Raw genomic sequence first — 24,178 nt, 5'->3', positions numbered from 1 at the left:
GACATTTTCCCCTTAATTAATCGTTTCCCTTTTTAATTAAATAACTAATTAAATCATTTTAATATAGAAAAATGGTAAATCGCCCACCATACTCTCTACAGCCACTAGAAGTCACTTTTCAACATCCCATCTTGTAGATCTTCCTCTTTCGGTTCCAACAAGCTATTACTCTAAGGTGTTCTGTTAGATATTCCTCTAGAATGTCACCTTAAGCATGATTAATTAAGTTATGCTCAATAATAACCCCGTTTTAGGGGAATTATCTGAAAGCAACGGAACCAAAACAAGTTGTGCTTAACTGTTCATAATGATGAGTATGCCAACTGAACGCCGTCAAATCCCCTGATAAAATAATCCTGCTCCAGTGACTTGGTCATCTTGTGCCCTGGAAATCACCCTCGCTGTACTAGAGAGGAAAATAAAAATGAGGATATTACACCTTTCCTTTGCATTGATGATGTGGATTATAATATATATGGATGATGTAGATCTAGTCACCACTACGAAGAGAATCCCTGAAATACGATTGCAGGAACAAAAAATTATAGGGAAAACCGTAGGTAATTTGTGGGCAGTTAAAAAATGGGCAATTTTTGGGCAGTTAATATATATGCCTGCGAAGAGAATCCCTGAAATATGAGAGTGTAGGAACCAAAAATAACAGGAAAAATCGTAGTCTCCATATGGAATGTGAATTGAGTGACTTACTCAATGTACGTGCAGATCTGAGGTATAAATTTATACCCCTATAATCGCTCAGGATCCTATCAATAAAATTACTAATTAAATTTTAGCTTTTAAAAACAGGAAAGGGTTTCTCTTCATTTAAAAACTTGGAAGAAATTGATGCCCTAAAATTTTTTCAGCAGTTTCGGTGTCCATAAACGGTTTCTCCCAATTTGAAAACCTAATTTACGCTGGAAGTTTTGAAATCTCAATTTTAAGTATCAGTTTTATCTTATTGGTTTGCAGAATTTTAACGAAATGTTTGTGTGCTGGAAACCACCACGTACTGTGCATAAGAGAGATATAGAAGTTCTTCGAGACGTAGAGATGGATATGCCGATAGGTGGGTATTACCTTTATAAATAAGTATATTTTGAAATTAGGAAAAAAGTTATGAATCATCGATACACAGGGATAGTTATGCCAGTAGCTTGGTATGACATTGATAGTTTGGTATATTTTGAAAGTAGATAAAAAACTTTGAAGTGGATGATGAGAATCTGCTTAACATTCTTATTAAGGCAAGTTCTAGAACTCTCTCAGTAAACCACTAATGAATTTGCTTACACAACACGCCATATAAATACATTCGAAAATGGATTTCAAACAACAAAAAGAGACCAAAAAAATCGCTCGGCCAAAAACTTCACAAACTAATAATAATTAGACACTGCTCTAATCTTGGGGCGCTGCTCATTCAAGTAGTACCACCCGTGTTCTGTAACCTGGAATACTATGGAGAAAAGTTCACCAGCAGTGCGCCTTGAATAGGCAATACTTTCATTTACTGTGTTTATTTTACCATTGTTGAATCAAGTCCTTTGACATAGTCACTGTGTAAGAAGAAACGGTGGTTATCAACTTTTCATGATCTCCAACGTTTTCTGGTATCTTCAACCCTGGAACCCTTGAACCAAGCGCTCAATGCACCCATCCGTGCATTAAATCCTACCATCCACGACTTTTTTTAAACAACGGCTGTCAATGATTTCGGAAATTTTATCCAACCTCTTTCAATGATTTGAAACTTTGAAGTGCATGTGTTTTAATCCAGTTATATGCTTCGATTATCCAGGTAAACTTAATTTTACCTGCTAATCATTTTTAAAAGCTCTGAAAACAACTTTTGGTATCTGGCATATTTCAATGTCATTTTTCATTCACTATTTTATAACAACCTTTAACTCCAAATCAAAAGCTTTTGTGAGAATAGTAATTATGTTCAAGCATTTCCAGATTATTCATGTTAGACATTTTTATTGTCCACGATTCAAGCCAGCAACTGTGGCTCTTCCTCCGAACAGAGATATGGGATAAATCCTAGATAACGCAATCTAAAATCTTGGACTTGGTATGGGATAAATGTTTAACGATAAAGTTTGGCTGAAGCTTTTCGAGGAGGCAAGAAATTTAGGTTGAGGTGGAGGGTTATTGGATCTTAGGGGATATATATATATATTATAATGAAAGATTACGTGGATAAAAGTATAATTTCTCAGACTTATGATTTATGTGGTGAATTGATTTGGTAAAGGTTAATATGAGAGGATGGTTGAGTATAAGGAAAATTTGGTAGTGAAGACAATGAAAATAGAAGGTTGGGCAGGAAATGAAAGTGTGCGTGGGTGGTGATGAGATGCAGCATGACAAGAGGTTTTGATATTTACGCTGAGATGACATGAGATGACAGGAAATGAAAGTAAGGTGAGATGAAAGAGAGAAATTAAGAAAATCAAAATAATAGTATGGTAGACATTAGAGACGTTGTAATGCTTGTTTAACATTTTGACTTGGTCAAATTACATAAAATTAGAAATAAAAATAAAATAAAAAACATATAATTAATAATTATAATTATAATTATAATTAATAATTTAACCATCCTACATCCATTTTAACTCTAGATCTACCAAGCGTCGAAAGAGATTAAACCTTTCAAGATGCAAACTTCCTTTAGTGAAAAGGGATTTGATCCCCTCAGAGCTTGGTAGATCCAGATTAGTGCCTTTTGTCCAAGCCCAGGTTTCCCAAAAGTGGACATTCTGATGGCATTTGTCTAGTTTTCCACTTCCCAAAGACACTGAAGCATATTTTTGGGAGTGTTCATTTGTCAAGCAATGTTTAAAGTACCTTGAGGATTAATTTCTAGTGTTTCTCCAGCACAAGGTCCACTAGCTCTCTCTCTACTATGTTTGGAGGCTATCACTTTTAGGTTGGTCTTACATTTACAGGGATATGTTATTGCCAAGGATCTTGGCATTTTTTATTCTTTTGGAAATTAAATGCAAGGCCGTTTTTCTCATAAGTTCAGTTCTCCGTCTACTTTTTGTTTTTTGTGGAAAGATGACGTCCACCATCAGCTCTTGGCTAGGGTGTGCTGCTGATCAAAGATGCTCAATATTTGGATCCTGCAGTGTATTCTGATTTTATTTCAGCAGAGGAAGAGGTTATCATGTTCATTGTATATACGCTTCCTACATATTTTTGTAGGTACTTTTCTGTAAATATATGACTATTTTTAAAAAATCAAAATAGTAAATGAAGTATTAAATTGCTTTATGATGCTAAATTGGTTTTGATGTAAAGGAAGCCAAGATAGGTACATATAAGGTGATAATGTCATGGTGAGTACATAAAATTTGTTATTGTTAGACACTTTTTAGAAGGCCATCCCTGAAAGGAGACAGTCCCCTTATTTCTAGGGATAGATATTCATCATATCAACTATACCTTATTTGAACATACAAGATATTGATTATTATCATATGAAACAGTCACAACTGCCTCTGATGTCTAGATGATTCAATGTTAATCGAGTAAAGCACTGTAGAATATTTGACATCTTCAGTCTATTTTCAATTTTTCCCAGATGTAACAATGTAGAAACAAATTTCTTCTTTGATATGATGCAGTTGCTTCTTGACTACGATGATATGATAAAGATACCATACCTAAGAGACTGGATTGAACAACTCAACAGAGATGTACCAAATATAAGGTATGTTTAGAAAAGTCCATTCCTTTCAATAAAAGAATATACCCCAGTTAAAAATCTATTGTTTCCACTGTCTATATGGCAAACAAAAACATAATGCAACTGGAAAGAACATTTTGCTTTCGTTTCATCATGCTTCATTGCTTGATCCATTTATTCTTCATATGAAATTAGTTCAAGTTTCTATTGTACTGCTTTGGAATCCCTCTGAGCTCTTTCTTTTGCTAAAAGCAAGTTTTCTTTCCTTAGCGTTTTTTTCAATTGTCGAGACATGTTTTTGGATCTGTCTGTTCTCGACAGATAGCGTGAATATTTCCAAGTTAATAATCCATTCTGTGTTTGCTTGCACACAACTTGCTACACGTAAGCTTTATTATAAGAAATAATATGGTTAAACTACATCTTGCAAGTATGATAGTTCTACAAGGAAGGTTTCATCCAATATCATGTTTTAATCGGCATGTTGGAGAGAATGTCATGTACTCTATAATCACAGGCCTCGTTGTTTTGAACAATCAAGATTGACTTTGAAGCTGTAAGGTGGGTCAATTGGAAAATATACCTTCAGAGTTGTTTAAGTAAACTACCTAGATGTTCCATAAATAAAATACTTTCTCTGAAATTATTTAAACCATTCCATTTGTAGCTCTTTTTTTCGAGAAATACATCTTATATACTCTTTGGTTAAGCTGCAGTGCTATTAGGTGTGTATCTACACCACTTAGGGGGATTTGAACCTAGGTCTTGGTCTTAATACAAGCCCAATCACCTTGCTTCTTGCCACTAGCTTTTCAGAACAAAACTGTATTTTTTCCCAGAAAATAAGGCATGGACAAGAGTTGGCTTGTATTTCTAAGGGTAGCTTATTAATCTTGTGTTGAAAGCCTTTGACCATCTTCCTTGTCATTAAACTGAATCATAGAAGCTCTAGGTAAGTCTTTTCAAAATATGTACAAATTAGTGATGTTTTAACTTTTAATGTATTATATGGACAAAATGATGGTTTTTTAAAATAAAATGATTATACTTTTGAACATAATGTGAAAAGGAAAATAACTCAATTTTCCTTAATCATTTATCATCATCCACTAGGTAAATCATTGCACCTTTTGTATAAAAGTGCAATGAGTTGGTTTAATACCCCTGTGTACCTTTGTACAAGAGCCCATTGAGGTGGTTTACGCTCTTTTTCAATGCATGAAATTTTTTCTGAACTTTATGTGAACACAAACCCCTCTACACCTTGTAGTGACTTTCTCCATTCTCCATAAGGCCAAAAAGACTTTTGGCGTCCAGATAATAAAGCTGTCAGTTGTAGGACATTTGGTAGCATGCATGCAGAATTGAAGGCCTTGCCTTTAAGGGGATCACGTTAAAAGAAATGCCTTACTGAAAGGACATTTGTTTCTTATCACTTTATCAGGTGCTCATATATCAATTCCAATGTATAGATTTATTGATTGGGCATTACAAGAAGTTGACTAGCAGAATGGCTGAGCTGGCAATACTGGGCACATTTGTGCTTTTCATGTTTCGGATGCTACAGTACTAAATTTACAAGAGATGCATCACAACGGAATTGCAACCTCAAATTCATGCATAGGTGTTAGGAATATAAGGTTAGATACTACATGTAGTCAATGATGCAAACATCGACACTGGGATAAAATCGGCAAGGGTACGAAAGACTAAAAAATCGTTAAAATCAGGAAAATATTGGTAAAAAATGTCAAACATACCATCAAAATATCAGTAAAATTCTGGAAACATTGGCTAGGCCAAAAAATCGCAATTTCGTGATAAAATCGGGATGTTATCAGGATCTTCACAACGTTGCATGTAGTCACTGTTACCCACCACCATTGGGTGACCCCTATAGGAGAAATTTTCTCCTAGATTGTCTTCAGATGACAGCTAGTAGCCCCATGCAGCCACCTGATAGCTCGATGTGCTATAATTCTCTGCCACCTGAGCCAGCCATTATGTGCCCTCGCTCATCTGTTATGATCGTATGTTTGAAAGTGGGCCATCCAACCCCGAAGATATGATTTTTCATTATGTACTTGGGTGCTTATGCTTGCTTTTCTTGGGTACATTTGGGCATGGATTGATGGGGGGATCTGGCGAAAAAAACGGGCTTTGACAATACTCTTATTCCCTTGCCTCAACTTGGTGGTTAATCTTGTATCCTAATCCCGTGAGATCTCCTTTATGGGTTGTTAGATTTAGGGGTGGCACTACATGGGAAACCCTGATTTTGGTTGCGTGGTTCTACTTCCCGACACCATATATCTCACTCCCCTCCACTCATTACAAGCCCTTTTCACATTTTCCCCATTTGGGTCCACATTTGTCCATTGGGTCCACAAGGTGTTAGTCCCTCCCTCCCCTTTTCCACAACTTGGGTCAGGCCTGGAACGATGCCCTGGAGGTTGACGTAGCTAAAAAGAAAGATAAAAGCATAATATAGCCACATACAACAAGAAATGTGTTAATTTTTCACTGCTCTATGTTGCTACAATCACTTTAGCCTAATTCTTAACTTCAATTAGCAATCAATTTAATCTTCCAGTAATCAATAGCAATTGTAGATAGAACAGTAAATGCAATGTACAATAAGAGAAAATCAAAAGCAATGACAAGAGGCACCAAATTTGGTCAAAGACCAGGGAAAAACCCCGTAAGGGGGAAAACCCTTTCGAATTCTTCTTCTTATTAGATTGTCGTAAAATGTTCAACAGAGAGTACAATGTTCCAAAATCAATGGGTCAAAATCAATCCTTTGACCAACCAACAAAGTCAACCAACCAATATCAAATGATGAGCCAATAGTCAAATTTAGTCAAAGTCAAAGTTTGCAAATCTGTCCAAGTCAACAACAGTCAAATGTGCCCTAACTATTCTAAGTCAACAGTCAAAACAATCCTCCAAGAGCTCGTTCAGCAACCAACAAACTCGACCTTCAATGTTGGCCAAACCTCAGTCAAAATAGCGCTGAAAAATCTTAGTCAAACTTGGTCAACAGAGAGAGGTGGTATGCGGTCAAAGCCTACAATCAAATATGTGTTCAACTGCAGTCAACATGCCCAAAAAACCTCGGTCTTTGTGCCCAAAAATTCGGCCTCCAAAATAGTCCCAAAAGGTCAAATCAAACAAGGCCCAAACACCAAAAGTCAACACTGGTCAAAATGTTGGTCAAAGACAAATTTCAGCCTCCTACAATTTGTCCTTTCTCGTCTTTGCACATGTGGATGAAGACCTGCAATATTTCAGATATATCGAACCTCCAAGAAGAAGAATGTGTGATGAGATGATATCCAAATGAGAGCAATTTGACTTGTATTTATAGGCGTTGGAGGAGGGCTAATTTGTCCCTTAGGTCGACCTTGACTTTTGTGCCATTATGGGTTTTCACATCAAAAATATATTTTCCTTAACCAAATTGAGTACTTCAAAGAGCAATTTTGGGTCTCTCTAGATGAGGAATTATGTCCAATGAAGGGAATTTATCTTTGAGCTGCCAAATTAACACTCCTCAGCTAGAGAGAAATTTCTAACTGCAAAATATGTCCCATCACAAATGTCTCGTTATCATCAAGTCAAATGTTGTCTCTGATCATCTCTGCTCATCTACTGAACACTCTCGAATCTGAAAGAAGAAGAATTTGACATCATAGGGGAGCTCAAGCTACAACCCTCTATCCAATGACAATAGGTGAGATCCATATACCAGGCAAGGATCACATCCATCCTGTTGTTAGATCAACAGCGAGACCAAACTTGCCATAGAAGGTAATGATCACATCCATCCTATCATCCAGTGATAATTGGGTGAGATCCATCTACCAGTAAGGAATGCATCTATTTTGTTGACTAATCAACAGGCGAGACCAAACTTGCCATATAAGGTAGAGATCACATTCATCCTAATGTTCATTGATCTTCCCAAGTTCATCCTGAAAAGTCAAGTGGTAGAACACTTGCATCCTCTATACTTCAGCGAGATACCACTTGCTATGCAAGGATCACACCATCTCAAGTCATCTCAACCCATTGGATAGATGGGCAAGCAATCCCAATAACCCCTGCTTGTGGGTAGGATGCATACTGCGGTGTACTCTGTCAATCATGATAGGGGGCAATACCCAACTTGTCATAACTGACAAGGATCAAGCACACCCTATGGTGATAATAGGCAAGATACAACCTACCTCAGAGGGTAAGGATCACAACTATCCTATTATCCAGAGATTCCTTAACCCCAGGAACTCTCAGGTTCAATTCTTCTCCTTATGAGCTCAAACAGGGGGGAAGAGCTATGCTCAGTGTTCTCGATCAGCCAGGACCCTTACTCGAGAGGGTCACATACATTAGTCCAAGCTTCTCTCTGAAGACCAAGAACTTCCCTTTTGGCAAAACCTTGGTGAGTATGTTTGTTATCTACTCGTCAGTTGATATGTGATGGAATCTTACGATTCCTGTCTATACCATGTCTCAAATGTAGTGGTACCTGATCTCAATATGCTTGCATTTGTCATGAAATACAGGATTCTCTGCCAATCGAATCCCACACTTGTTGTCGCAATATATGACTGTAGTATCCAGGACCTGCTCAAATAGCTCTCCAAAGCAGTGTTTTTAAACCCAGTCGGCTCGGAACTTGGCTGAGTCGGCTAAAAAAATTTCAACTCGGTGGTTGAACCGGTTCGGCCGGCCGAGTCATTGCATGTTTTCAACTCAGTGGTTGAACTGGTTCGGCCGGCTCAGCCGAGTCCATATCAACCCGACCGGGTCAAGAAGAGTGGCCAGTGAACCCCCAAAAATGCAATTTTTTTTAATTTTTTTTTATGTTTTTTCTGAGTGTGGGGGACTCCAAATGGTTTTATTAATTGGTTTTTTGGTCTTTGGGGTCCATTCCCCTCTCCTAGTGTTGATATGCTATTCAAATTTCATGGTAATGTTAAATTCTTAAAGTAAAAGTGACATTCTCCTTAATCTTCATCATCATCTTTTTACTTAAATTTTTAACATTACCATGAAATGACTCAGGATGTTTGAGAGTGGTTTCGGCCTCATTGGATTTCATATGGAGAAAGTAGAATTTTAGATTTCATTCAAAATCCTGCAGACTTATCAGTTTTTCAGGATTTCAGGATTGGGGGATTGCAATGTTTCCATTGAATTTTGTCATGTATTAGGGTATGGAACTCGTATTTAATCAAGAGCACCAATCCCTCTATGTACCTTGATGTTAGTGACATTGGTTCTCGAACTCCTCTGGGATTCGCTCCCAATCCGGGAGCTTCTGAAAATGGCGCTCCCACTCTTGTTTTCGCTCTCGCTCGCCGCTTTCACTCCCGCTCCCAAGTAACACTGAGCCAGATGATGTTGGAAACTCTAGCCGAGTCGGAGTCAGAGTTTTCTCAACCAAACTGCCTCACAACTAGCCATGTTAGCAGCAATGTACTCTTCCTCGATCGTGCTTAAAGCTACAGACCTCTGTTTCCTTGCTCATCCAAGATATCATCGCAGACCAAGGTAAAACAACACCCTAAAGTGATTTTCTCGTGAATAATATTTCCAACCCAATCAACCTCAGTGTATTCATGCAGTCATATATCTTCGTTAGAATATCTTAGACCAAGGTTAATTGTCCCATGCAAATGTCTCAGTATGTGTTTGGCAATAATCCAGTGTGCATGGAGGGGCTCAGTCATGAATTAACTCAAGGTGTTCACTACAAAGCATATGTCCGGATGGGTGTTCACAAGGAACATCAGTGCACTAATCAATTGTTGATACTCAAGTGTGAAAATTTCTAAACCAAAATCCCTACTGCCGCCACTGATGATATTTCTCCTATTTGTTAAACTCCTTTAAACAAATTACTTGTAATTTCCTACGGCAAATATCGAAATGCATACACTGCAGCCTTCACTTAATTAAATATAATGCGGAAATAAGAAACTGAGGAAGAAAGAAAATACAACACAAGTGACAGTTGTTTTTGGACAAAAGTCCCCGGAAAAACCCAATGTGGGAAAACCGATGCAACAAATCTGAGGGTTTTTATTATTAAGCAGAAGTTATTTTTGAATACAAACTTTGGTGCCTTGCTGGCAATCCATTACAGAGAATATCACCAGAAGAAATTAGTGAGATTACCTCACTCTACACTGCAAGTCTCGGCTGATCCGGCAGCTAAACCAACAAGTCCCCAGCTACCTTTATGCTGCCCCTACACAATCACTATGTGGGCCTGCATCATTTCCCTTGAGGCACTATGTCACCTTTCTGCGATAGATCGATTTTCTCTTAGGAGCTTTGACTTCAGCCCTCCCGGCTCAAAACGTCAAACCCCAACAAAATCTCGGACTTCTGCTTGGAAGGCACTGCACTGCTTTGTGCGAGCCCTTCTTGGCTCTGCTCACGCTCACTGGGCACTGCGTTGCCTCCTTTGCATCTTTCTCTGCCTCTCTGCTGTGTATTCTTGGCTCCAGAGAAGATTCTCCAGCCAAAACTATATTTTCCCCTCTCTGCGTGATCACCACAAAATCACTGCGTTGCTCTCTAGCTCAACAATTTGATTTGACTGATCAACTCTCTGTGTGTCTTCGAAATGACCCCCGAGCCCCCTTAAATAATCTTCTCGTTGACATTCAACGACCCAGATTAGAAGCTAATCAATGGCTAAGATAATTTCTTCTTGATCCTCGTCTTCTTCTAGAAGTTACACGCACAGTTAGATTAATACCCATTAATTATTTTAATTTCCTAACTTTAGAATTAGGGACCCATTAAAAGTAATTAAATATTTTAATAAAACTGTCTCCGAGTGGAATTTCCCAAAACGTTTTCTGGGTTCTTTGGAATACATGTGCCCAAGCCTCCCTGCAAAATTTGAGACTTAGAGCACATTCGATGCTACCAGAAATCAACACTCCCTCTTAGTGAGGAATGTGCTTTAGCAATGTCTTGCATTGAAGCATCACCCTGACTTCATAACATCGTCCTCTGCACCGCTGATGTCTGACATGCTGTCCACCAACTACTGTGTTGCTACTGCAACTGTACTGCTGCTGACACTGCCACAATCAACACTGCATCCATACTACAGCCCCCTCTCAAGTGTTACTGCTAATCACTTCATCTGCATTGCAACCTCTTCCAACTGTTGTTGCTACTACATCAGCAACGGAAAAGCATCCCAAATTACTAAACAAGTGTTCAACATAGATGCATGTCGATGCTGAAGATCTGATTGTTGCTAGTCACACGTTATCCCTCTGAAGTCACTATGTTGCTGCTGCTACTACAATGTGCCTCCCTGCACTGCTGCAACTCTGCACTACGCTGCTCAGACTTGGCATTCTAGCCACTGCATTTGTTGCTCCAAGCCTCCAACACTCCTCTGCACCAACTAACACTGGTCCATCATGCTACTTCTGATATGGGTCCCGTAGCAAGGAATTGATCCAAGAGGTGGGTTCCTCAAGAATCATGCCCATCTTTAGCTCTTTCGAACTATAGCTCTAAATCAGCCCACCTCCCTCCTGAATATATCTCGGCTGTCATGGCAAAATCCTCCTCAATCTTCGCGGGTGTAGCCTTCGGATTGTGCTTCTCATCTTTGTCCTTCTTCTTGAGAGGACATTGTGTTGTGTAGTGACCCATTTCACCACACCTTAAGCATTTGATCTTCGAGATGCCCTTCTTCCGCCTCTGCTGCCCCTTGGATGCAAGGGTTGCATTCTCTTTCTCCTTGGGCTTCAACCCACTGTTGTTGCTTTCGTCAAGCTTACACTTGACTAGATCTCTCCTCAACTCTTCTTGCTTGAGAGCTGCCCACATACTATCCCAGTGTGGCAAAGCTGCCCTGCCCAAGATGCTCTGGACAAAGACTTCCCACTCTTCTGAGATTGAATTTAGGGCCAATCTCACCATCTCAGAACCTTGAGGTGTAGACCCCACAGCTGCTAACTCGTCCTGGGTTGTTGGAAATAACACTGAGAGGGGGGGTGAATCAGTATTTACAAATCAATAACATTTTCATTTCCATAATCAGATTTATATATGCTACTTCAGTGAAGGGAACTCGCGTGTGCACGCAACTGTTCTTAAGGCAACCAGCGTATATCCAGTGAACTTATGATTCAGTTAATTCATCATATGTTGATCTTTAATCAGTGCATCAATACTTTATTAAACATTAAACAGTAACCATGTGCAGTAATAATAGAAGTAACCATCACACATAAGAAACAAATATGAACACCAAGATTTAAGGTGGAAACCTAATGCGGGAGAAAAACTACCTGCTGCTGTTGTCTCTGTCTTCTTTTAATATAAAGAATAATCTGTTTACAATCTTATACTGGTGTAGACTCATACCAGTACACAGGCACCCACCTGCAGAAGGCTACAACCTTCTCTCGTTCTCCAACTTCTACTGGAAGGGAGCTACAACCCCCTAGCTCTTGTGCTAGCCAATGTGTTTATTAGTATGTAGGCGCCGGCCTACAGAAGGCTATGACCTTCACTCGTTCTCCAACTGCTACTGGAAGGGAGATCCAACCCCCTTTGGACAAATCACCAGCCACTATTGGCAGGAAGCTTCGACTTCCTCACTGAAGGCTCCAACCCTCAGCATCCTCCAGGGACCACGTTTCATGAATTTTCAGACTGGATACTCCTGGTACACAACACTACAATATGAAGGCCACGTTTCATCAAATTTTCACACTGGACCCATTAGTAACATTGAAGCTCAAAATCAATCACCACTGCAATACAACCATCAAATACATCTGCATCAACCAATCACTGAAACCCAATCATCAATCTCTGATATAACTGAAACAATCAATCATTGAAACCTCTGAACCTCTGACACAACTGAATCAAACAATCATTGAACCTCTGACACAACTGAATCAACCATTCATTCAAACTTAATCAAATTCAACCAATCAACTGGAACAGACAGATCACTGTAACCAGTACACAGATCTAAACCCAGAACACTACATCAACAACTAGAACTAACTGTAACCTCAAAAGGCATGTGTCAGAATGTATACGCTCCTTTAATGAAGCAAACCTGCGTGTATACACTACTTCCTTTTGCCCAACCTGTGTATACCTCTAAAGATACTGAATCATAAAACCTCTAAACAACAAATTGTACCAATCAATGACATTATGAAGATCTATTGTCATATTATAGAGTTCTAAACAGATAGCAACAAGGATCACCCTTCTTTCTCAATTAATCAATCAACTAGACTCAATCTCCTTATACAATCAATTTTATTTCCAGATCTAATGATGACATCATTGACAAACAACAGTAAAATAGCAGCACTGATCTGATAGATCAGTCATCCCTGAATGTCAAGCTTTTCTTTTGCATACGCTACTTGGAAGATCCGAACCAGCTTTTATACGCACCTTCACTAAAGCGAACCAGCGTATAGATCTGCAAATACTTACTTATAACTTAGTTGCAATTCCAGACTTCAAACATACCCAGATCATCACATATAAAGGATAAAATGTGTGTTAGCCATCAGATCTAGCCTATCCATTATCAGATCACATAACGATAAGTCATTATGATCCTAATCCATCATTAGATCTCATCTATCATCAAACACTCGGGTGCATACTTAGTCTAGATCAAGCAAAGCATCAGAAACCCATAACATGCATATTTGCTTTTGATTTAACACTTCATAAGATATTCATTACTTGTGCACTTAGCCCTTTGATCTTCTCCTCCTTATATACTTAGATCCTTTGTCAATACCTTAGACCAAAAACCTCAGACCAATACCTCGGACCAAAAACCTCAGACCAATACCTTGGACCAATACCTCAGACCAAAACCACACTTAGGATCTGTGGTATTCTTGGACGGGATCAAATAGTCATTACTCCGCTCAATATTGTGGGCTAATACCATGGTATTGACCCCTGGTATTCTCTACTCTTGAAATTCCTTGATTTTCCAACCTATACGCGCTTTTCCTCTTGTGAAAGTGCGTGCATACGTATACGCTCTTTTTGTTCTGTGAACCCGCGTGTATACGCTACTTGGACAAGGTGAACCAACGTATACTTCTTAAACCATTCTCTTTCTTCAATTTCTTGATTCTGATATGTAGTCCTTTGTTCCTTCATCCTATTCTTTTGTACCATTACTTTGTTCCCTTTGAATAGACCTGTTATAATGCGATTTGCCATATTACTTTTGAAATGATTCCTTTGAACTGCCCTGCATTTTGTCACATCTATAAACACAACTGCCATGCATTCTGTCACATCTGATATCTCTCCTAAAGATTCATCTGGTTACCATATACAAGTCAGTTGTTCTGCTACAAGTGGGTTGCCATCAAGTACAACACATGCATCATAATGCCAACATGGGTTTCCTCAAGTTTCATGAGGAACAGATCAATGCGCTCCCCCTTCTGCATTTGTGCAGATCTCAATTTTTGCTCTAAGTACATCTTCTATTGCTCGAAAGATCCTTGATACAACGTCGCCAAGGCATCCCACATCTCCTTAGCGGTCCCTCTGCTAGCGATGTGACAAACCTCATGATCCTTCACTCTATTAAGAATCATTCTCTTTGCCTTCGCCATTTCTCCCTTGTACTTCTTGAGCGGATCTGGATCCGCGGGCTCAGCCACCACGCTGTCGACGTAGGCCTTGAGAAAATGGTCATCTAGAAGGCACGACATCCTTGCCTTCTAGATCACATAGTTGGATGCCCCATCCAACCTGTCCTGATCTCTCAACCCACTGGTTGCCATCTCTGCCACGAAAATGTCGAATTGCTCCTCTCTGTTTCTTACTGTTGCTGCTCAGCCAATAAGAAAACGAACTTCTTGGCAGGAAGTCTATTGAGGAAAAATTCCCTCATTATGCTTCTTCTCTCTCTTCTAACGATTTTCTCCCCAACAAAAAATTGCGTCCCGCCAGCTCTTTCCTCAATGCTGAGGCTCTACGTTGCTCCCTCTGGCATGACAAAATTTCAGTCTGGAAGCCCTACCTCTCTGTCGACTCACTTAGAGAGAGACTTTTCTCGAATTTTCAGTCCTCCTGGCTTGGACTGTGCAATCCCTCTAGGGATTCAAACTGCTATCTCCTGCAGCTATTCGATCTCCTTCTCTGCTCAGCGTTGGTTTCTCTGGCTCTACTCTTTTTGTTTTACCTGCAACTCTGATAGCATGTGAAAATTCCTAAACCATAATCCCTACTGCAGTGACTGATGATATTTCTCCTATTTGCTAAATTCCTTTAAACAAATTACTTGCAGTTTCCTATGGCAGATATCGAAATACATACACTGCAACCTTCACTTAATTAAATATAATGTGGAAACAAGAAACTAAGCAAGAAAGAAAATACAACACAAGTGACATAGTTGTTTTTGGATGAAAGTCCCCGGAAAAACCCAATGTAGGAAAACCGGTGCAACAGATCTGAGGGATTTTATTATTAAGTATAAGTTATTTCTGAATACAAACTCTAGATGCCTTGCTGGAAATCCAGTACAGAGAATATCACTCTGCATAAGAAATTAGTGAGATTACCTCACTCTACACTGCAAGTCCCTGGCTACCTCTGCTTTGCCCCTACACAATCACTGCGTGGCCCTGCGTCACCTCTCTGCTGGATCGATTTGCTCTCAGGAGCTTTGACTTCAGCCCTCCCGGCTCAAAACATCAAACCCCAGTAAAATCTCGGACTTCTGCTTGGAAAGCACTGCATTGCTCTGCGTGAGCCCTTCCTAGCTCTGCATCACCCTCACTGGGCACTACGTTGCCTCCTCTGCGTCTTTCTCTGCCTCTTTGCTGTGCATTCTTCGCTTCGAAGAAGATTCTCTAGCGAAAACTATCTCTGCCCCTCTCTGCATGATCACCACGAAATCACTGCACTGCTCTCTGGCTCAGCGATTCGATCTGACTGATCAACTCTTTGTGTGTCTTCCAAATGACCCTCAAGCCTCCTTAAATAATCTTCTCGTTGACATTCAACGGCCTAAATTAGAAGCTAACCAATGGCTAAGATCATTTATGTTTGATCCTCATCTTCTTCTAGAAATTACACCCACAGTTAGATTAATACCCATTAATTATTTTAATTTCCTAACTTTAGACTTAGGGACCCATTAAAAATAAATAATTATTTTAATAAAACTGTGTCCGGGTGGAATTTGTGAAAATTCCTAGATCTAATAGTCTTAGGAATCCTACTGCAACCAGCTAAATCTACTTCAGCTAGATTGCAAATTACATTACAAGCTAATTTCAGATTTCTTCATTAAACATTGAAGTAAATCACTGAAACAACCTACACCAATTAAATATGATTCTAAAACATAGAAACTGAGCAAGGAAAAAAGAAACAAATAGGACAATTATTTTTGGACAAAAGTCCTCGAAAAAACCCAATGCGAGAAAACCGGTGTGGCAGCTCTGAGGGTTTATTATTATTAAGCAGTAGCAAGATTTGAATACCTCACAGGGTTATTCAGTTACAAAGAGAAATGCTGGCAGAAGATTTGTGAGTTTATCTCATACAATCACCAAGAAAATGTCTCGGTTGTTCTTGTTGTTGGATGAAGTGCCCCTAGTAGGCACTGCATTAGCTTTGCGTTGCCTCTACGCTGTCCCAATGTCAACCCTTTCAGGGACTACGTCACCCAACTGGGGAATTGATCAATAGCCCAGAGTCACTGCTCTTAGTCTCCTGGTCTCACACCTCAGTTTCTGGCTGTTGAAACTAACCCTCTGCTCTGAATTTCGACTCTCTCTCCCTCTACGCTGCTTCTGCATGGCCCTTTTGTCCCTTCGTCAGCCTCTGCGTCAAGGCTTCTGGATCACTCACTGCCTCTCTCTGTTGATGTATCTCCGGCTGATAATCTCTCTCTCCAGAAGTTGCTATCCCTGCCCCTCAATTGCAAAAGATCTCTTCAATTGATTTTTCCTCCTCAGAACTTCTCACTTCAGAAAATCGATTTTCTCAATCTCTCTGTGTATTTTCCAAATGACCCTCAAGTCCCTTCTTATATCTTTCTGTTGGGAAACCAACGGCCTAGATTAAAACATAATCAAAGGCTCAGATCGTTTTGACTTGATCCATGGCTTCCTTCTAGAAGTTTCACCCCTTATTAGATTAATACCCATTAATATTTTAACTTTCCTAAGTTTAGACTTAGGAACCCCATTAAAAATATTAATTATTTTAATAAAATCATTTCTGGGTGGAATTTCCCAAAACGCTTTCTAGGTTCATTGAAATACCTGTGCCCAAACCTCCCTGCAAAATTTGAGGCTTAGATCACATCTGATGCTACCCCAAATCAACAGAATTTCCCAAAACACTTTCTGGGTTCTTTGGAATACATGTGCCCAAGCCTCCCTGCAAAATTTGAGACTTAGAGCACATCCGATGCTACCAGAAATCAACAAGAAGGATTTGCCAAATCGAGTCTAGCAGCATCTCCACACAACTTCTTGAAGTTCATCTCTATCGGGGTGGCCAAGGATTTGCATTTTGTCATTCAAAATCTCTCCAACAGCTTCACGACATATTTTCCTTGAGAAAGGAAAATCTCTCCAGGTCTCTGCGAAACTTCTAATCCGTGGAAATAATGCATCATACCAAGATCCTTCAACTTGAACTCAGAGGCGAGATCCCTCTTACACTCGAGCATCAAAGACTCACTACCTGTTAAGAATAGATCATCAACATATAAAACGAAAATCAAAGGCATACCTTGGACCACCTTGAAGTAGAGATTAGGATCGACACTACTTCTCGTGAATCTAAGCTTCACCAAGTAACTGTCAATACAGGCATACACTGGGGGCTTGCTTGAAGCACATATAATGACTTCTTCAACCTGCCCACGTGAGTTTTCCTGTCCTTTACTTCACATCCCTGTGGTTGCTCAACATATACTTCTTCTTGTAGTATGCCATGGAGGAATGTCGTTTTTACATCTATCTGGTGAAGAGTCCATCCTTGACTAGCAACAAGGGCAACAATCGATCTGATAGTAGTGTAGCGAGCAATGGGAGCAAATATATTGGCATAATCTTCTCCCTCTTTCTAGGAGAACCCTCAAGCCACAAACCTTGCCCCATACTTCTCGATGTTTTCCATCAACTCCAAGTTTGATTTTGTACATTGTAACTTCAAATGGCTGTACAAAATCAAACTTGGAGTTGATGGACTTCCCTTTAGGTTTTGGAACAACATCCCATACATCATTTTTCATAATCGATTCATACTCCTCAGCCATAGGATCCTTCTAAACTTGTTCTTTCACAGCTTCTTCAAAGGCGGGTGGTTTAGCTTGAATGAGCATACTCAGGGATACAGCCTACAACATATCTCTGACACCGACATGGCTTCTGGCTTTCTCTAAAGATCTCTTTGGCGGGGATATGTATCTTAGCATCCTACAATGTATCTCAAAGCCATAATGGTCTCTTCCTGGTAGGAGGATCATTTGGAGGAGGGTCCAAAGGATCCATGGGCTCCATAGGATCATCAATAATATTCTTTTGAAATTCCGACATAGAAGGACCTTCTAAAAGATCCATATCATCATCTTCTTTTTTAGGAGGAGGCAGAGGGAGGTCCCTTTGTTAATTTTAGGTATGTTCTATGCTGATAGCAAATTTACTTCAATTTTCCATATTAGCTGAATATCAATTCCAAATTAGCAATCACATTTAGCATGATAGTAAAATGCAGATAGAACATAAACATAAATCGCAGAAAACAAGCCAAGACAAGAGGACACAAGATGTGGCGCCAGCCTGGGACAAACCCCAATGTGGGGAAACCCTTGATCAATTCTTCTTATATGTTCTTCTATAGTTCACTAGAGAGAGATAGTACATATACATCAGAAGTCAACACTTTGACTTGTCAAAATAAGAGCAGAGATCTTCTCTAAGAAGATGTCACATGAGGTAGTTGATTTGAACACAAGTGATTCCATCACCTTGCTGTACCTATCATTGTGTTGCACCATGCTGCACCATCATACCATGTCCATCATCACTATGCTGCACCATCACCGTGTCCATCACTGTGATGCACCATGCTGCACCATCACTAAGATGTACCTCATCATGTTGTACCCAACATGCTGCTTTTCATCATCATGTTGCACTATCCATCATGTTGCACTATGCATCACTGTGTTGCACCACTGTCACTGTGCACTATGTTGCACCATTCACTGTTGTACTCATCACTGTGCAGTATGATGCACCATTCACTGTTGTACCCATCACTGTGCACTATGCTGCACTATTCACTGTTGTACCCATCACTATGCTGCACCATTATATAATACACGTTGCATTGTGACCTCAGGACAACATTAGTTACTTGCTATGGCTTGTAGCCTAGCAAAGCAGCAAGCTGTAACTTGTAAATTCTTTCAACAAGCCTAGATAAATCTTGGAACAAGCTTGTTCATGACCTTGGTACAACGTTGTAATCTATTGTGAATTTAGAACCCCTTAATAGCATCTTGAGGCCTCGGGTCACTTCAACGTTGAAACCTCTTTTACTGTGGCCAAGTGACCTTTCACTTGATGAGGTTAGGTGTTGTTCCTTTCAGCGGATGGGCCAGATATGACAGCGTTGTAGTCACCTTGTCTGGACTGAGAGTGAGGGTTGTACAATAGCTATGGATCAGGCATGTGGTTAGTGCAGCTAGGGCTGCGTATCTTCAGCTAAGAGTGAACCTTCTTTATTGCGAATAGGGCTAGATGAAAGCCTCTTCAAACTGCAGTTTAAGGCCTTCCCTTCACAGAGTATAAGTGTCCCTTCTTGCTGCGTGTACTGCGGCCTAGGGAAACCTTAAGTGCTGCGGCTAGGAGATTGCGTTTAGGGTTAGGGCAGTGGCCAGATCTCTGTGTTTAGGACTCTTCCTTATTACGGCTAGGATCCCTTCCTTTAGGACAGCGTTAGGAAGCCTTTTAGGACAACGAATAGGGTCTCTCCTAGACTTGCGATTAGATCTCTCCTTGTTGCGTTATTGTAGCTTCATTAAAGCCTCCTCCATGACAGCGTTAGGGTCTAGGGCATCCATTACGGCAGCGTATACTCTTAGTGACTTTTCCTTCCACCAAAACCCAAACGAGTGGAGAGGAAAAGATCACATGAGATGAGTGACAAATGACTTGCAAGCCACCTCCTTTTATAGTAAAACGTTGAGGATAGATGGGGGCAATTTGGTTGCTGGCCGACCTTGACGAATTGTCCCATAACACAAATAAATTCATATCTCCATGAATACTTATCGGAATCGGACTATCTTTAGATCAATCCTACAACTCTCGACGAGAGGAATCCAAAAAGAATATTAGCTGCCATGAATAAAAATACCCACATGGAGTTTGGCCCTAGTTGCCAATTTTAACACTCCCTCTCAACTAGGGAGAACTCCATCTGCTGATCCATCTGCCAGACTGTGTTATCTCTGCCATCAGTGCCCTGCACTACTCTACTCTGCTAAACTATGAAGAAGAATAAATGATCGAGAATGTATCATACAATCTTCTACTGATCCGAAGTTAGTCCCATATAAAAGAGAGTGTCTCATACCACTCTTACTAATCTGAAATCAGTTCCAAATAAAGAGAGAGTATCATACCACTGTTACTAATCCGAAATCAATTCCAAAAGAGAGTGAGTTATATCACTCTTACTGACCCGAAGTCAGTTCCAATTGATCCCAGAAAAATATCATCCTAGCATAGGGAGTACGGTAGTAAAACGATGTGTCCATCGGTACTACTATGGTCCCTATCCACATTTCCCTACTCATTGGCCAGATGAGAGGTACTTCCCATGAGTCCCAGACTGCATGGGTAGGATGTCTCAGCAGGGGAAGGATAAACCACTCATCCTGCCTACATGTCGCCAAGGGTATCCCAGGGGAAGGCTGAACCACTCACCCTGTACACAACAAATTACTAGGGGAAGGCTGAACCACTCAGCCTATGATTGTGTCTCAGCAGGAGAAGGATGAACCACTCATCCTGCCTACATAGCAAACCACTAGGGCAAGGCTGAACCACTCACCCTATGGTTGCTCATTGCTCCAAGATGTATCTCCAAGCCCCCTGAAGCTCCTAGAGCTCAATGTACATATCATACAGGACCCTTAGGAGAGATTCTCTCCACGACTCCTAGTTGTTCTAGGAAAGTCAAGAATTTGAACTTTCCCAGGGGCTTCGACAGAATATTGGCAACTCGCACATCAGTCCCAATGCAATGGATCCTTCTTGCTCCTCAATGTACCATATCCCAGATAAAGTGATCCCTGATGTCTATATGCTTGGAGCGATCATGGAACACGGGATTCCTCAACAATCAAATCCCCCTCTGGTTGTCACAAAAGATTACGATGGTATCCATCATGTGTCCAAACAGCTCACTGAAGAGCTTCCACAACCAGACAACTTCGCAGGAGGTCATACTCACTGCTATGTATCCGACCTCATTGGTGCTCAAAGCAACCGAATTCTTGATCAGGTGCTCAGTATTTAGCTCTAATCATACAAATACAGATCACTTCTGCTTCCTGCTCATCCAGGGTACCGAAGCAGAACCCAAAGAGAACCAACACCCAGAAGTTCTCTTGCGATCCTCCACACTGCTTGCCTTATCAGCATCAGAATAATCATGCAGCTTCACATTTTCGGCAGTGTATTTCAATCCATGAGATTGTGCCCTGAAGATATCTCAAATGATTTTTGGCACCAATCCAGTGAGGCTCAACCATATATGAGCTCAGCATGCTAACTACAAAACATATATCTGGACGGGAGTTCACCAAGAACATTAATGCTAGTATGAGTTTATGAAACTCAGAGGCATTTCCCAAATCAGGTCCGGCATCACTACCACATAACTTCTTAAAGTTATCATGGTAGTCACGGGCTTGCAGTTCACCATTCCAAATTCGGAATCCAACTCCCTCTTAATTTTGCAAATGAGAGGGTCTGCACCTATTAGAAAGACGTCGTCCTCATAAGGTACCAGTATGAGAGGTCTATCATCCACAAACTTAAAGCAATGGTTTGGATCGGTTTCACTCTTTGTGAATCTCAGCTTCATCAGATACCTGTCAATCCTCTCATACCAAGCTTGGGGTGTTGGCTCTAAATCATAGAGATCTTTCTTCAACTTGCATACATGAGATTCCTAATCATGAATCTCAAACCCCTCGGGTTGTGTTCCAAACCTGTGGACTTGCTACATGAGGGGAATGTTCCCCCTGTAAGATTTTCCTTCAGTACATCTCGGACATGTACCTCCATGCTCTTATTGAATTCAATCAATCCCTTTCACCATCTGACTCACATCAGGTAGGGCCTTATAATGAAGATGGGCAAACCTCTGGTGCCATTAAAGAGATGTGTCACACGACATGGTGACAACGGACTTCCTACAACTTGATACAAATCGCCAACCTTGAACCCATGAGTAAAAGCATCTTGAAAAATTCCTTTTTCAAACACGTACCTTTTTATCGATGAATGCCACCTTGAAACCTTTGGTTTCCATTTCCGAAATGGACACCAAGTTCTTCTTGAGATCAGGTACATAAATAAATTCTTGTTAATGAATCGTGTTACCCTCATTCAATTGAGGGGTAACATTCCCTACACCCTTTCCGGGATAGGTGGCATTGACTCCAAGTATAATCCCCACGATTGTTTCCATCTCTACCAAATTAGAGAGAGCTTCCTTCTATCCGATGAAGTTCCTTGAAGCACTACAATCAATAAGCCAGATTCCCAAAGAGACATAAGACATACGATCAATAAGACATATCTCCAAAGATTTCTCAAGAATAATATTTACCAAATATTTCCACTCATGCATTGATCCTTTGGAGATAATTGACTTGCCAAATGAATAATCTGACCCCGTTGCTGGCCCACCACTTGATTTTCTCATGTGCAATAATCCATGTGCCATGTGGTTTCCAGCTCACTTTCACATTTGTCCCTTTGACTTGCCTTTATCTCGACTTTATTTTCCAATTCATTTCTACCTCATTCTAACATGGGGAAATTTTTGTTTTCTCCACTTTATTTATTTTTGGGTTATCTATTTCTCATTTTCCAACTGAACTTAGGAAAAAGTGGGTTGAGGGTCAATAATGATTTTTCACCCCTCAAAGTGTGTCTTAGTAGAAAGTTGAGGTGTAGAGGTCTAATTTTGATTACTCATACCCCCTACAACTTCTCTAGACATCACTTACAATTTATATAAAACATTTATTAAAAATTTCGTCTGGAAATTTTTAATAATTAAAAAATAACGTCTAGACCTCATCAAATTACGCGAAATTTTACAAGTGATATAACATGGTAATATACATTGACTCTAGACACTAGGACTCACCCAAGGCTCTACCATCAAACCACACTCCAACTTTGGGGGTATATCTGGGAGAAAAACTCAACTAGTTATTCAGTGTTGAAAAACATGAATAATTAGTTAAGTGAAAAAAACTCCCTAGAGTGGACTCACTTGATAGTAAAGTCCCAAGCTACCTAGGCCTGTTACATGGCTTTATTCATCATGCTAGCATCATGTTTACAATATCCCCGTATGGCTGCAGAATCTGAGTAGAAAATGAAGAGAGAGAGAAGGAAGGGGCCTAAAAGCCCTGATGAAATATGGAACTTTGAATGATCTGAAAGTGTAGGAATGCTCTGAAATGTAATTTGGGTATGGAGTCTTCAAAAATATTCAAATGCAGCTTTAGTGGTCAACACACCCCTAATAGCATCAGTTTATACCTTTTGTAGTAGAGCTTAAGGGCTACTTGTTGGGGTGGTCAACAAAAGTTTCTCACCATCCAGATGACCAATGTGGAAATGATTTTTTACCATCTCAACAATACTATAAGGGCCTGTTACCCACCAAAATGGGTAACCCTATAAGAGAAAACCTTTTCTCGTATTTTGGATAGCCAGCTAGCTAGCAGCCCTACACATTTCTCAATGATGATGATATGCCACATTCTTTCATTTGCACGATTCATTCACCTCACCACCCAATAATCCTCTTGAATGAAGGTGGGCTACCACTTGGAAGGTACTTTAACCATTTTGCAATCAAGTGCTTTTACTTAATGTTTTGAGCATTTTAACATGGATAATGAGGTGATCTAGATTATTGATCGATATTAACTGTAAACTTGTTCTCTCACCTTACCAAGGGGGTTAGCTTTAGTCCTAGTTCAGTGGGATCTCCTCTAAGGCCTTAGGGTTATAAGAGGGGCACTACTTGGGGAACTTGGATTGAAGTAGCGTGTCGATTACCATTCGATACATAACATTTTTTATCATTCCCTTGATACCACATCCATCCTTTGGGTTAACTCTCATTGGT

At 40.1% G+C, this 24,178-nt stretch overlaps 1 protein-coding gene across 1 annotated transcript in view; it reads left to right on the top strand.

Annotated features, from left to right (window-relative positions):
• LOC149202765 (phytyl ester synthase 1, chloroplastic-like) overlaps positions 1 to 24,178 on the top strand; it is a gene marked incomplete at its 5' end in the record, with an annotated part of 221,087 nt that overhangs the window by 143,095 nt on the left and 53,814 nt on the right. The window contains one exon of the mRNA XM_089401684.1: positions 3,639 to 3,724. Within this exon, the coding sequence (XP_089257810.1) occupies positions 3,639 to 3,724 (86 nt within the window). The remainder of the gene's footprint in view (positions 1 to 3,638; positions 3,725 to 24,178) is intronic.

Source organism: Pinus tabuliformis, chromosome 2_1 (assembly GCF_031772625.1).
Source record: "Pinus tabuliformis cultivar Carrire ecotype Pingquan chromosome 2_1, CPIR1, whole genome shotgun sequence".
Taxonomy (NCBI): Eukaryota; Viridiplantae; Streptophyta; class Pinopsida; order Pinales; family Pinaceae; genus Pinus; species Pinus tabuliformis.
The sequence above is the reverse complement of the archived record's forward strand: the minus strand, read 5'-3'. Positions and strand labels throughout refer to the sequence as shown.